The 16,103-nt window shown below is 41.4% G+C and overlaps 1 protein-coding gene across 2 annotated transcripts; it reads left to right on the top strand.

Moving 5' to 3' along the window:
* The first annotated feature begins 4,002 nt into the window (after positions 1 to 4,002).
* Prss23 (serine protease 23) lies at positions 4,003 to 14,709 on the top strand. Of its 2 annotated transcripts, none has more exons than XM_003468607.5 (2): positions 4,003 to 4,149; positions 11,254 to 14,709. In XM_003468607.5, the coding sequence occupies exon 2, from the start codon at positions 11,255 to 11,257 to the stop codon at positions 12,416 to 12,418; it is 1,164 nt and encodes a 387-aa protein (XP_003468655.3). In that variant the 5' UTR covers positions 4,003 to 4,149; position 11,254; the 3' UTR covers positions 12,419 to 14,709. The 2 variants fall into 2 exon arrangements, with proteins under 2 accessions (XP_003468655.3, XP_005003221.2); XM_005003164.4 differs by lacking the exon at positions 4,003 to 4,149 and adding an exon at positions 4,598 to 4,755.
* The last annotated feature ends 1,394 nt before the right edge of the window (positions 14,710 to 16,103 follow it).

The following is a 16,103-nucleotide window of genomic DNA, read 5'->3' as shown; positions in this document are numbered from 1 at the left end:
ACTAGTAGTGTATGCAACAGCATCACAATAGATAATGCCAATTTAGAATTTACTTGTGCTGAACATTGTGCTACATTCTTTTTATTGATGATCTCGCTTGTTTATCTCAAAGTTATAAGAATTGTAGTTGTAAATACACAATAGTTCTAAATTAGTCTTATCATATAGAAGAGAACAGTGAGGCACATAAAGTCACTTAACTTTGAGCCTCAATCTCTTCATCTAAAAACATGATGAAAATTATAGTCCTTTGCTATGACTTGAATATGTTTCCCCAAGTTCATGAGTTGCAAACTTAATTCCCAAAGCAACAGTGTGGAGAAGTGGGATCTTTAAAAGCCACAATCTTCATGAATAAATCAATGTTGTTATCCAGAGAATGGGACTGTTACTGTGAGAAAAGTTTGTTACAAAGCCAGTTTGGCCCCCTCTGGCTCTCTCTAGCTATGTGACACATTCCATCTTGTTACAGCAGCCAGAATGTCCTCACCAGACATGGCCCCTGGATCTCATACAGAATTGTGAGCTAAAAAAACCCAGCCCCCAACACCATCCTTGAGGGCCAAAGAGCCCTGCCAGGGAAACTGCTCTTTTCAGATCCCTGCAGTACGGTGGACACACGGAGTGGGGAGGAAAGGAGAAGCTCTTGGCAGTGGCCCTGACCGAGGGGCCCCAATAAAATTTGTTCATTATAAAATTACCTATCTATGGTGTGCTATTATAGCAGCAAAAATGGACTAAAACATCGTTTTCTGTTTACCTTGATGAGTACATGCAATAAAATATATTCTACTGACTCTGGGAATTGTGTGCAAACATTGTTGTAATTATTGCAACAGTTCCTTTATGTACATTTTGGTTTTCACATCTATGCAGTGGAGATTTTTCTTCCTGTCTTTGTCACACTGTGTTTTCCAACAGCCAGGGAGATAATGTATAGTTTATTCAGATCTTCATCCTTTCAGTCTGCCAGAGTAGTAATCAATGATTCTTCCATGTCCTAGCATGTGTCTGGACCCTGATCTAGCCTGAATTTCAATCTAGCTTCCTCCTATTTGGGTTTTGTTTTGTTTATGTCTGTAGCATAAATTCCTTGAGGTCACAGGTATTACCTTGCTTTGTCTCACAGCCCCTGAAACATTATGCAGATTACACAGTGAATTAATGTACAGACCTTAACCTGAATGTGATTTTAATCACTTAATTGGTACATACATATGAAGTATTTGAGAATTACAAGTATGAAGTTGAACCAAGTTCTTAAAAAGCAGTGAGGGTTCTGATTCTCTTTCTAGGGTTGGGGGAGACAGGTAAAGTACATAAAGAAAAAACACACATCTAGGATCTGCTTGGGGACATCTGTTATTTACACAGGACACTTCTTTCAAAAATCAAAGTACTGTACAAATCTGCCATTGTTGCTGTTCATATGGTAATCACAAAGACAACCTACGAGCAGGTAATGTGCATTCACTCTTCTCTCCTTTCACTGTTCTGTTCAGTGAAGAGCAAAAGTAGATAGTACTTTCTCAAGCCAAGTCCCCAGGGGTCATATGTAGTTAGAACTGCGGGTGTTAGCTGTCTGAGTAGCCCCTGAAATCAGCAGAGGAAGAGATGTGCCTTGGGCTTGTCTGTTCCTTGGTTTCTCTTTCTGAATGACGGAAATAATCATTATGTTTTCTAATACAGTACCTCAAAAGTATCTAATACTGTACCTCAAAGTGCTAAGCAAAAAACAATAATAATAATGAATGTCAAAGTCGTGCTAGAGGACCGTGCTCCAAAGTAGAGTTAATCACTTAGGTCAATGTAATATTTAATATATATTAGGGTCTTACTACCCTAATGGTAAGGAATGGTTTTAAGCACCCTATACATATTCATTCTAAGTCACTTTTTTCATCACTGAGACAAAATACCTGACACCTGCAACTAAAAGGAGAGGTTTATTTTGGCTCTTGTTCCATTCCATAGTCAGCCTGCTCCAAGGCAGGACAGCTTGGCACTGGAGAACTAGTTGCTCACCTCATGGTGAGTAGGAAGCACAGAGTCAAGGCAAGAACAGGGAAGGGGGATAAACCCACAGGTCACACCCACAGATGTTGGTAAGGAGGCTGGTCTGCCTCTTCTAAACAGGCCCTACCTCCTAATGGCAAGTCAGGTATAATATCCCATAACCCTATCACCTTCCAAAAACACAAGGCTTTGGGGGCTGTTTTAGATTTAAACCAAAACACATTCCTTCAGTCCTGAAAACCACACTATGACTTTAAGTAGGCTGATTTTATGAGGAGGATTTTATTGAGGTACAGAAAAGGCAAAAACCACACAGTTAGTAGGTTGCAGACTGTGGAGTACTCACTCACATAGTTGGAGCCCCTGGCATACCCTTGCATTGCTGTATGGTCTACCTGTGACCATCTCTGTCATTGTATGCTTACCGCAACATTTTGTATGTAATAAGTGCTCATCAAATACTTGATTGGAGTGAACCAGGTAAAACTTGAGCATATATGAAAACTTTCCTTTTCATCTTCCTTCCAACTCCCCAGATTCTCTATTAAGACACCTGACTTTTAATGGTATCTTTCCAGTGGGAGCTACTAACCCTTCAAAGATCCATAATTTAATCTTTTTCATTTTTTAGGATAAAAAAGAACACAAGCACACTGAATTACTAGCACTCATATGAAGTACTACACCTGGATTTTAGTGCCTGAGTGTGCTGTTCCTTAGCCTCAAGAGTTACTACTTTACTCCTATGTGAATAAAGGGAGAGCATAAGGCTACTCTTTCAAAGATGGATGAAAGTCAAATGAAAGCTAATGACAAGCATGGCGTGGTGGCATATGCCTGTAAACCCAATACTCGGGAAACTGAAGAAGGAGGATTCTTGCAAGTTTGAGGCCAACTGGAGCTAAATGAGCTCAAGGCCAGCCTGAACTGCTGAGGGAGACCCTGTCTCATAAAGACAAAAAAAAAAAAAAAAGTAAGAAAGCCAATGGCATACAGTGAACAGATGTATGGTAGGTGGAAGACAGGAAAGACGTGAGAACACTGACTTAACACAAGGTGACTTGCACATCAAGAGACTGACAGAGCCACAGAGATCTCACAAGTGCCCTGTGCATCTAAGCAATCAGTGCTCAGTGGCACTGGTAGTAGATGAGGAAGCAATGCTAATGTAAATTTTATTGTTCTGGAAGATAATTTTTATATTTAACTTATAAATTTGTATTCTCAAATTGTTCAGAAGCTATAACAAAATGTTGATCTGATTTTATGACTATGCTTACTGGTTTTTTAAAAAATTTAAGTCAAGACTAGGGAGGTTTAAGAAAATTTTTCCCTTAAAAAAGTGAAGAGTATTATCTTATATTTGAGAAACATCACACAATAATGTATTCAGGGTTTTCCTATTCAAAATCAATTGCAGGGGGCTGGGGATTTAGCTCAGCGGCATAAGCGCCTGCCTTGCAAGCAGGCAGCCGTGAGTTCGATCCCTGGTACCGGTAAAAAGGAAAAAGACAAAAAAAAAAAAAAAAAAAAAAAAAAAAAATCAATTGCAGACACAAAAGGATCAGGCATGTCATTAACACTTTGTGTGGAATAGAATGTTAGGCCCTTCCTGAGAGCAGGCTTTAACAAGAAAAAAAAAGTGGGCTCCTTAAGAAATCTTTTCTTACCATTCAACAGCTATTTAAGATTTAGATCAAGTCATTAAACCTTTCCAACCACCAGTCTTTTATTTTAAATTAGTGGTAATCTCTGCATCCTCTTCACCACAAGGACTTGAGGAGGGGGAGGCACTTAATAGTAGTCCATATTAACGTCAATGCATTGGGGAAAGAACAGCAAGCTCTAGCTTTAGGTCTTTACACCATGTGGTCAACAGTGTAAATCTTGCTAGGAGAAGACCCCGACCCGTGTGCTCCTTGGAGTGACTCCAGAGAGCAGGGCCACGGAGTGAGGAGGTGGCTCCACCATCTGGTGCCCAATAAAGAAGCCAGACTAGGGGGCTCAACCAGCCAGCTCCCGCAACCCCTGCTCCGCACCCACGCGCCGAACTGAGTGCTACAGTAGACAAAGCAGTGGTGGTTCGGCCACTGGAGTGCAGGTTTTGCTCCCTGGAGACACCAGAGCCACCAGGTAAATCGGAAAGGAGCTCTGGCGCCACACAAAGCGCTCAATATGTACCTGGGTGGAGAGCGCACGAATTTTGCTTCAATGCATTGGCTCAGGAGTTTCCAGTGCGGCTCGCGTGGCGCTTCCCTACTTCTAAGTCAGAGGGGAGCACCGCTGGGGGACACCTTGTCTTCTCGGGCTGGTGGCAACAGATTCCAGGAAGCTAAAGCCCTAGGCTCGCCGAGGAGACTTGCGCCCCTCCACAAGGTGGAGACGCGCGGGACTCGGCGCAGGCTGGCGACAAGAGGCTCTGGCCACGCCACCTGCGCCGGCGGCAGACCCCGGGGCTGCGGGGCCCCGCTTGGGCCAGGGCGCGCGGGGAAGGGAGGTGGGGCGGAGGGGCGCTGGGGCGGCGAGGCGGGGGCGGCGCGCTTCCCCGAGGCCGGAGGCGGGGCGGCGGCTCGGAGGCGCGGGGGGCGGACCCGCCCGCAGCCGGCGTAGCTGGGGAGCCCGCCAGCTCGCACTCGGTCTCTCGACGGGGCAGGCATGGGAGCCGCGTGCGCCCTCCCGGGGCCCACACCTGTCTGAGCCGCGCAGCCAGCCACGGCCGGGGCGGGCTGCTCCGCGCGGGTGAGTGAGGGCCGGGCCCGGGCGCGCGCGTGGCGCGGGGTTCCGAGGTGCCCAGAGGAGCGGGACAAAGGGCCGGCTGCGCGCGAAGTGGGGCTGCAGGGGGCACCGGAGACCTCGCCCTGGCCGCTGTGGCCGACTTGGGGCTAGGATGCGAGTTGGAGGATGTTGGCATTCCCGTAGTGTCGACCGTGAAGTGGATGGAGAAAAAAGGTTTTGAAATTGCTGTCTTTGAGGCAAGCTGCAGGTTGGTGGGGCAGGGTGAGAGTAGAGGTGAAGCGCTCAGGTCAAGGTGTCCTGCCGCCGCGGCTTGCAGCTGTCCTGCTCACCACGGCAGCGTCTTGTTTTTGATAGATTTTGCATACACAATATGTGCTTCCTTCACGTTTTAAGCATTAATTTTTAACCTAGACACGTGATTGTGAACACACCTTAGCAAGCAAGAAAAGGTCAGCAGACACGGGCTAGAGAATAGATCTCGTTTCTCTAGGGGCTGTACTGGTGACACAGTGCTCCGTGAGGGTGCCATATCTAGAAACTGATCTCTGACCAATCAGTAGTTCCTGCAAGCAAATATTTCTTCTGTAGCCTTCCTGCATCCATCTCAAGTTAACTTTTAAATAAAAAGGTTTTTTTTTTAATTTTAAGAACTTTTCAAAAGAGAAGATTTTTTTATTTTACATCAGGCAACACCTGCACTCCGCTCCAGAATACAAAATCAGGTTTGTTTTTAAACATCTCATGAGAAAGCAGCTGATAAAAAATCCTGTTTGTTTTATTAGCCATTGGGCGACACCCATGAGAATTCAGAAATAGCCCATGGCTAAGGGAAAACCTGAGGTCGTTCAGTGTGAGGGTTGGAATAGGATTTGCGTCTCTCAGCTACTAACACTTAATTTGAGGGGTCCTTGTGTGCTCCTCAGGAACAGGTAGGCTTGTGCTAGAATTGTCTTTACCTGAACAGGTTTTATAACTGTATTTCAAGTAGTCTCTTAGGATTGCAGGTGGAATGGAAGAAGGAACTTAGTAAATGCCACAAAATCTACTACACTTCTGAAACTGTGTGTGATCCTGTACATACCATCTGCATGTGAAATATTTATTTGTACTCTTCCCACCTAAATAAAGTCAAGAAAGAGGTAGCTTTTTGGCTTTTCTGTACCTCAACTGGGAAAGTAACTAATATAACACTGAGGACCTCCGATAGATGGTAGATGGTGAATGTGTGTTTTTCTGTTGGTAGCATCAGTGCCAAAGGACCCTTTGCTGTGTTTGAGGACGGTACTACCCCTGTCTTCAGTGTTTAGTACTATCAGGTTCTCCCATACATCTTTCTCATAGATCCTTCACAATTCAGTGCACCAGGCATTATTCATGCACAGCTCTCACTGACTCTGGGGAATTCGTTTCTCATGGTCTCACCATTGACAGTTTTTATTCATTTTGTGTTTTGTTCTCCTGCCAGGTTGGCCTTGGGATTACTGGGGTAGTTTATTTTGCCTAAAATCTGATACAGAAGTTAAACTTTTGAGCACAAGATTATGTTTAATAGTTGCTGGGCTTGTAAGTGCCCTGAAGCTTCCTGTAGAAGACTGTTTTTAAGCCATTATGTGTTTAGGTCAGTTTTGCTTTAGCAAGTTCTTGCTCTCAGGAAAATGAGAGCAAGCCTGGCTGCAGAGTATTCGAGATCTTTGTTCATTTTTAGATGTTTGCTTTAGGAATTAGCAAGATTTCACCATTGAGTTTCCCTGGCTGTAGACTGCATGGAAGATCCTTTGTCATCTTTCTTTGGTATCCAAAACTAGCATCTTCACACACTTTCCTGCAGTTTTTTCTGTCATTATCACTTACAGCGATCACAAGTATTCATACATTGTACAACAGAGAGTGGGTATTGAAGGATTAGGTTTTCCCTCTCAGCACTAGATTGCTATAGGAATTAAATCATTTTCTCGAACACTGGCCCTCTTGAGGAGACCTGTATTGTTGCAGTTTTCAAGGCTAAAGAGCAGAACAAGAAGAGATGGTAGTTGCAGTGCTCTGTTTCCAAAGGTGTTGTTATTGTTTGCACATCTGTTAATATGCAAAGTCCCTCCACCATAGGATTATTAGTGGGTTTATGAAGTGGCAGCATACGCCTAAAGTCTAATACACATTGGACAGGATGACAGTGGCTCATATTGCATGATGAAGCATGGAACCTCCTTGTGATTCAGATATCCAGAATTGGAATAGGAATACAGTTTCTGTATAAGCATAGAGGGTCTGGGGATTTAGCTCAGTGGTGTAAGCGCCTGCCTGGCAAGCACGAGGTTGTGAGATCGATCCCTAGTACCAAAAAAAGCAAACTTCTACTGAGTATAGTGAAAACACATTTGCTTACCTTAATTTTCTGTTCTGCTTTGCCACTGAATGAGGTGAAGCATGAAAACACTTAGTTGAAAATTTCGCAAGATAACATGCTTATTCCTAGAAACTTGATGTTACAGACCTAAATTTTCTTCATCCAGATTTAGATATAATGAGGGTAATAAGTTTTAGAAACCTTTGTTCCTTTGTTTACAGTGAATTTAGATATCTCTGGAAGGATAAAGTGATCCATTTGTAACAGTGAGAAAAATTAATGTTGTTAATAGCAATCTCATTTGTTATCTTTCTAGTTGTTGGGCTGAGAATGTTTTTACTATCTTTGTCAGGATCCTATAGTGTCTATGCTTACATACACTTATGTGGACCTAGTAAGGCTTACCTGGAGTTTATAAATAATTATTTATCTCTGGGGAATTATTCTATTTTCAGATGAATTAATAAATTAATGCCACCTACCTAATTTTAAAACAGCACAATTATCACTGGTATGAGCGCTTCAGAAAAGACTCTGGTAGACTGCAAGGCTGTCTTGGCATGCTGCCCCCACCCCACCTGTCCCTAAAGCCCTTCACATGGAAAGGTCCTTCCATTCAGTTCTGCAGAGCTGCCCTCTGCTGGAGGTGTTGGAGATTGAGCATATAACTTATCTCCAAACTAGGTAATACATTAGCATATGTTTTCATTTTCCTTTTCTCCTATTCTTCCAACCTCCATAATTCCAAGAGTAAAACCTTCTGAGCAGTAAATGACAGGACAGATACTGTTTATAAACAACATTGGCTTTGACTTGAACTTCGTGATCTTGGAAAATTATAAAATCCTGGATCTGTTGTGACCAGTTAAAGAGATCATCTGGTTCAGTATCTAAACTGCCCTAAATAAACATGTAAGAGAGGAGTAAGCAACTGGGGAAGCTTATAACTTTAACAGATGTCAGTATAAACCTCCTTGGGGATTTGAGCACAGCTTTATCACTCCATTCTCAGCAAGTGTTTAAAACCCAACCACTATGGGATAATATGACATGAGTTTCTAAAAGTCAGATTAGCTTCTAAATCCGAATCATGGTTTTTTGATATATCATTTTATAGCTGTCAAAGGTCCATAGAAACTTTATCCTGTTTGAATACAGTCTTACCACATGTCAGTATAGTTTGATAATAATATAGGGAATTTATAAGCAGTGTTTTGAAGTAACAGAAAGCAATGCTTTTGAAGTATCCGAAAAGTTGATTCTAGAGGTTAAAACATCACCCTATCTTACTGGTTTAGTATTTTTCTCAAACGTGCATGACTTCTCCTTCACTGTTGGATAAATGACCAGAATTTAATTTGTAAGAACTCTGAATTGGGACTGGGGATTTAGCTCAGCTGCATAAGCACCTACCTTGCAAGCAGGCGGTTGTGAGTTCGATTGCTGGTACCGATTAAAAAAAAAAAGAACTCTGAATTAGTCATACATACGGTCTCATACAGCAAACTCTTTAGCATTTTCTAATAGTCTTCTTTGATTTGTGATACCCAAAGTTCTTGGCACATAGTTATCTGTCATCTTTTAAATTATAAATTTGCCAATCCCCTATTTTGATTTTTGGATATATTGATAAAGCTAAAGGCAGATACCACTGGGAAAATTTTGGTATAGTTAATAGTTTGACCTCTGTACATGCAGAACATACAAGTTCTAGATTTATGGTTAAAGATCCATGCTCTAAAATCTAGATGATGAGCATATCATATTTATCACATTCTTCATGCGTGTAGAAAATATTATGTGCCATTTATGATAATACATGGCATAATACTATCTCCTCTTTCCCTTAAGAATTGTATTTTAAAAACAAGAACAACCGACAACTTAGACCTGTAGATTCTGTTTCTTTTAAGATATGCTGAAATAAAACTTGGTGCAAAACATCCTGCTGCTCAGTATTAGCAGAATTAATGTTCTCAGTATTAATTAAAGGGAGGAGAGGATGGTGTATTAGAGTTCAAAATCCAGCCATGTGGGAAATTCACAATTCCTTTTCGCACACAGCATACTTGGCAGGGATTCTTGTGTGAGAAGGGCATTTGGTCATCTTTATCTACCTACCTAGAAAAAAAAGCCGTTCAAACCCTAGAGCTAAATCCTCAGCCAGGAGATGAGTACTAATCAGACATGGAGCCGTGTCACAAGCCCAAAGGGTTGTCATTGCGACACCTGTCCTATTGTCCAGGTCTCCATGGGAAAAGGGGGTTGGAAAGACTCTGCTAGCATCAGCGGACCCTTCCTAGTCCACTTAGAACCTTTACTCGCAGCAATACTCTCAACAAGCACATGTAAACATGCATGTGTGCACATGTACACGTACCCCATGCTTCAAAGACTTAATTAAATACATTTGATTCTCATGGAAGAGCCAAGGGTCCTTTCTTATTTAGAAAGATGACAATAAGCAGTTTGAAGGAATCAGGAAATCCCAAGGAACTGGTTTTTCTGGACCTCATTCCTTTATTTTCTCATTCCTATTCTCCTTGACAAAAGTGGAATTCAAGAGAAAGAATAGAGCAAAAAGATTCCAGACATGGTTGGAATGAACACATAGTTTAGAAATCCAGTGTGTGGATTTTGGGGATGTGGACTAGCATGTTTACCTGGACTAGATCAAATCAATGGCATTTTCCAGTTTTGTGTAAAAATGGGCACATAAAAACCCAGCAAAAAAGTCTGTGCCCTCAAAGAGGAAGGGGATGAGAATGATTTCCCTCCTCCTCTTGTTGTATCCCTTGAGCCTCTCTTAAGACTTATCTCTCTTGTCCTGTCCTGAGATGCTTGATTATGGATAAATCACCCTCCCTTCTGAGTCAGCTGAACCAGATGATTCAGAATCAGTCACAACCAACTGATGCTTAAACAGATGTATATGAAAGTACTTTGAATCTTCTTTTTTGTTTTCTTGTGAGATGATTGATCCAGATATTTAAACATACTTTTCAGAGTAAAATCCAAACTCCTTCAGTTAGTACACAAATTGTCCATAACCTGGCTGTTGCCTGCGGTCTCCGCCATCTCTTCTACTCCACCTTTGGAAGTCTTAAGTCCTAAAATGTCTCAGACTGTTGGATGGCTCTGTGCTCTTATACAGACTGTTGTTGCCTTTCTCTAAGTGTTCTTGTCTCTCTTATCTTTTGACACCTAACTTTTTTCCACTTCAGCACTCATCTCAAGCAGCCCATCCCTTAAAATGTCCTGTTCTTCTTACTCCCCACATCTGATATTTTTGCCCTTTAGCTGGGCTGCCACAGCATCTATGGACATCTATGTCATTAGAAGTCAGCTTGTATCATTCAAAAAAGTATTTTCTGAAACACACTGTGCATTCATTCTTCCATTGATACAAATATTCACTTAATAAGTTTCTGTTGAATGTTAGGCATGCAGGCATTTAAGATAGCTGAAACATAGGTACAGACACCTGAAAAAATAACCAGCAGTACAGTCATAAAGTTACACCTGATGCAATATTAGAGCTGTAGATCTTTGACAGAGATCCTATTAGTGTACAACATAATCCAGAGGAAATGGAAATATTTTGTTTGCTAGAGGCCTGGATACTCTGGAACTAAATATGTAATCCTAAAAGTTGTTTTGAATTCAAAGAAAAAAGGAAAATAGAATTTTTATATCATCTTCCAAATGCACCCATTATATAGAAGTGACGGAAGTCCTAATAAATGTGATACTGGAGTTGTCCCTTCTAGATGACTTAGTCATTTAATAAAGCATGTAATTGAGATTTACCTTATAAATAGGCAAGTTGCTCTGATCATTTCCCAAGTACATATAGTTGTGAGAATGAGGTGTAAGGAGGAAAGAAAGGTTGGGGAACCTGGAAGGTAGGAGAGGACGAAGTTTGGAAGCAGGCACAAAGACAGCTGAATGTCACATGGAAATTGGGACAGATCAGCAATACATCTGGGAACTACTGACCATATGCATGCTGACTATAATGTGCTATCATGGGAATGAAGACCCAGTTTCATTTGGGTTTACAAAGGCAGTGACAGCCATGCTGCCAGGCTTTGTTGGTTTGTAGTAAATGAGTCTCAGCCCTTTCCCTTCTAACCTGCTTGTCTTTGTATATACAGAATGGTGCTCAGCATGGCAGGGATCCCAGGGCTCCTCTTGCTTCTCCTCCTCCTGCTCTGTGTTGTGGGGCATGTGAGTCCCTACAGAGCCTCCTGGAAACCCACTTGGCCTGCTTACCACCTCCCTGTTGTCCTGCCCCAGTCTACCCTCAATTTAGCCAAGCCAGACTTTGGAGCAGAAGCCAAATTGGAAGTGTCCTCCTCATGTGGACCACAGTGTCACAAAGGAACTCCACTGCCTACATATGAAGAGGCCAAGCAATACCTGTCTTATGAGACACTCTATGCCAATGGCAGCCGCACAGAGACTCAAGTGGGCATTTACATCCTCAGCAATGGTAGACATGGGACTCAACACCAAGACTCAGTGTCGTCAAGAACATCTCGGAGGAAGCGACAGATTTATGGCTATGACAGCAGGTTCAGCATTTTTGGGAAGGACTTCCTGCTCAACTACCCTTTCTCAACATCAGTGAAGTTATCTACAGGCTGCACTGGAACTCTGGTGGCAGAGAAACACGTGCTTACAGCTGCGCACTGCATACATGATGGGAAAACCTATGTGAAAGGAACACAGAAACTTCGAGTGGGCTTCCTGAAGCCCAAGTTTAAGGACAGTGGTCGAGAGACTAACACTTCAAACTCAGCCACACCAGAGAAGATGAAATTTCAATGGATCCGGGTAAAACGCACCCATGTGCCCAAGGGTTGGATCAAGGGCAATGCCAATGATATTGGCATGGATTATGACTATGCCCTCTTGGAACTGAAAAAACCCCACAAGAGAAAGTTCATGAAGATTGGGGTGAGCCCTCCTGCTAAACAGCTGCCAGGGGGCAGAATCCACTTCTCAGGCTATGACAATGATCGACCAGGCAACTTGGTATATCGCTTCTGTGATGTCAAGGATGAGACCTATGACCTGCTTTACCAGCAGTGTGATGCTCAGCCTGGGGCCAGTGGCTCGGGGGTCTATGTGAGGATGTGGAAGAGACAGCAGCAGAAGTGGGAGCGAAAAATTATTGGCATCTTTTCAGGGCACCAGTGGGTGGACTTGAATGGTTCTCCACAGGATTTCAATGTGGCTGTCAGAATCACTCCTCTCAAATATGCCCAGATTTGCTATTGGATTAAAGGAAACTACCTGGATTGTAGGGAGGGGTGACATAGCATTCCTCCTCCTAGGAGCACTTAATGATCTTTATGTACTCATCGTAGGAGAGGCCAAATTTTATCACTGGCTTGTGTGCGCGTGCACACGCGTTTATGTAATGTGTCATGATATCCTTTACTTTCTCAAAATGCAAAATGACTGAATTTATTATTTGAAAACTGGTTTGTGTATCATATCACTTAAGCAGTTTGAAAGCATACTTTTGCATAGAAGTTTTTAAATGCTGTTGTTTGGGGCAATAGGAAATATTTGGCAATTAAGTTAATGTTTCACTTTTCTTGAGAATTTTTGATTTTCATTTCATCTGAGCTTATTTCAAAAGTTTGTATTAAATAAGTGGCATACAGGAAATATGAATTATTATGTGCATATGTTTGTGATTTCTTAGGTTTATATCTTGATATTTTTTAATGTCTGATTAATGCTTTCAGATGATAGTGTTCCCACCGCATATAACTTTTACAAATTTTCACAAAACTTCTTAGACAATAGTAGTATTTTGGATTAGGAGGCATTTATGTGATAGTCCTTTAACAGTAATTTATTGGCTAATAGTAATACACAAACTATATCTCACAATAAAAGCACCCCAAAGCTGCTCTTAATTTTGAAAATAGTTTCTCTTCCAAAGACTGTTGCTCTGCGTTTTGGGAAGTCTTTACACATATCTCTGCCAACTTTACAGTCACACCAGAGTAGACAAGATCATTTATCCTAATTTTTTCATTTAATAAGAGTTCACTTACATTTCTAGAGCTAGTTGTTTTTCAAAAGGCAGCAATCAAGACTTAATTAGAACAGGCTGTATTGCTTCCTAGCTAAGTTATGAGCACAATAAAAATAAGAACAGCATTTTACCCCTGAAATGTAGCACATCTCATGTTTTATCATTTGGATAGAGTAATTTAAAATGAATTAAATTCCAGAGAACAATGGATGCATTGCTCAGCAGATGTCACAACAGAATAACCACTTGTTTGAAGCCTGGCACAGTCATGCAGCCTAATCAAAATTATTCTGCATAGTTTTCTCTGTGCTTTCAGAGAGTTGTGTAGTTGTTTGATTTCAAAACTTTCTCTCTTGTTATATTTATCTTATAGTACTGCTTGGAAGTTGCTTTAAGAAGCACCAGTGTGTCTCTCTCTACCCAAGCTTTTAAAAGGCACGTTTTTCTGGAATGCTTTAGGCTATAGGCATGTATGTAATCAGGTACAACGGTGAAAAATGAAAATTTGGAGAATATAAAATGGGTGAGGATCATGTACTCCAATAAATGTTTTATACATATGATAATCATAGCATATAAAGAAAAGACTTGCATTTATTCTATGCTTTTGAGTCTCAGCCTAAGCACTTTTAAGTACAGAAAAAAATAGCAAATGAAATATGAGGCAAAATTTTGTGTTTTTGTACTCTGAATAATAGCCTATTTTGTGGCTGTGAAGATATTCAAATACAGGACTATCACTAAAACACTCTTCTGGGGCTTGAGTTTTTTAGCTTTTAAAAAGGATAATCCTGATCAGGCACTCAAGACATGTACAACCATTGCTTTCGTCAGTTCACATAAGAAATGCATAGCACAGAGAGGCAGATGCCAGGAATCTTCTGAGTTGCAGTCCAATTTGCTTTGGAATCTAACAGGAATCTTGCCTGAAGAAGAAGAGAGGTCTCCATTTCTGTGTCTAGTATTTGGGGTTTTCTGTTTGCTTTTGCTTGATGAAAAAAAAGTGTAACTGATTTTTTGATAGATGCTCCTTTTACAAAACTCCTTTCTTTCTTGACTTTCATCTTACAAAGTTAGTGACACAAAAACAAAATAATATTAATGCTTAGTTCACAAGAAGCTCTAGTATACTAACGAATAGTATCCACTTACTATCATTCATAGATCTGTAAAATTATAAAGTAATTTAGTATGTCCATCTTTTCAGTGGTAATGGGAGAAAACATGTTATTAGACTATCATAATTGTGAGGGAAAGCACTCATTAATATAAATGGTACTTTACATGTACTGGATATGTGTACCATAAGTATATTCCTAGCAAGGATAGGAAAAGTTGTTTCTCACGATATGTCACAAGTGTCCCTTCAGACTTTCTATCAAAAATAAAAAGGATACTGTCCTCAGGTAGGAGGGAGATGCTTCTCAGAATTCCCTGTTTTTGTCAGGGATTCACATGCCTGTTTGCACATTAAAAACTCTGGAAAATCCTATAGTAAAGAGACTTGTTCTTATTTTTTAAATATGTATTTCAATAAACATCTTTGACCGCAGAACTCTTGTTTTCTCCTGTAATGCCTGTGAGCAGTGCAGCCTTCTACTACATTTTAGGGGTTGCTGTAACAGACCTGGGGGCAAGGTGATGATGCAAAAGCATTATGAACACAAGTGGTATCAGGTATCAGTGGCCCATGGGACTTTAAAAGATCCTAGAGGTGGGATTCGGAAATATTCACAAAGCAAAATGTAAAGGGTAAACTTGAAAATCGCTTGTCAGTGAGAATCAGAAGGTTGTGGCAGAATTTGAGGCAGTTTTTGCATTGAACTTTGAATTTCAGGAAGAATCTGGTATAAAAGAAACTAAGAAAATAGCACTTAAGAGGTAAAGAAACATGAGCCAGTAAGAGGCAGAGTGGTGTGTGCATTCTTTCTTTACAAAGTTAGACGATGGCACAAAAGTCAGAAAGGGATTAGAATGCTGACACTGTGCTCCTCATTCCCTGTTCTTTGTGAATCTCCAGCTGCCTCCAGCCTGGGAGCCGAAACCCAGGGTGACACCTGGGTGACGTATTTAAGGTAGTGATTTTTCTCCAATAACCCTACATGGAATCTTTAACGTGGAACTTAAAGGAGGCATAAGCCTCCCGGGGAATAATTACTCTGGCCTACTGTCTGCCCATGGAAGAGTGAATGACAGCTGTCTGGTGTCCAGAAGAATTCCGCCAGTAGTCCTTGCTTCCTCAACCCGAGCTGGGGAGAGGCTTAGCCAAGAAGGCCACCAGATGACACTGGCACTGAATCTCCTCCTTGCTTTTGCTGGGTCCCGTTGCTGTTTGCATCTGTATTTTTCCTTCGTGTTTGTTATAAACAAGGATGTCTAGAAGTTGCCTCTGTTGATTGCTTTCTGTGGGTGTTTGTTAGAATTGCTATTCATCATCCACAATAGAATGTTTTAAGACAATGAATAATAAGGCTGGGACAGTAGGCACAAACGAGGTGTATCTGGACAAACATTTGGTCACCTTCGAAGCATTCTACAGAATGCAGACTGACTGACCACAGAGCAACTCCCTGTGTCTCTTGACTCTGGGCTTCTTGGTTCCTGCTGCATGTCTTCTTTGCCTGGATCAGCATTCCAAGATCCTGAAATAGAGGAAGGGCATTTAAAAATCCTCTTGATGGAGTCTAGAATACCTAGAGGGGAAACATGGGGCCATTTCTAGCAGATGCAGAACACATTTGTTTTTAGTCTGGCATTTCTCCAGAGGAGAAAATAAGCTTTTGGACAAGAATAAATAAGGCTGAATGCTGAGACAGCACACTGGTGTGGGATGGTGATAATCTTGGAGTTATAAAGTCTGATGCCATCATCACCTGCTTCTTTTTGACAAAGCTCAATGAGTGTTAATTTAAAACTTCAATTTTTTGTCTGATTTGAAGATCTTCCCTT

Source organism: Cavia porcellus, unplaced genomic scaffold (assembly GCF_034190915.1).
Source record: "Cavia porcellus strain 051 isolate PalLab524CR breed Dunkin Hartley unplaced genomic scaffold, mCavPor4.1 scaffold_9, whole genome shotgun sequence".
NCBI classification, from domain to species: Eukaryota; Metazoa; Chordata; class Mammalia; order Rodentia; family Caviidae; genus Cavia; species Cavia porcellus.
Note: the sequence above shows the minus strand (reverse complement) of the source record. Positions and strands in the feature narration are given on the sequence as shown.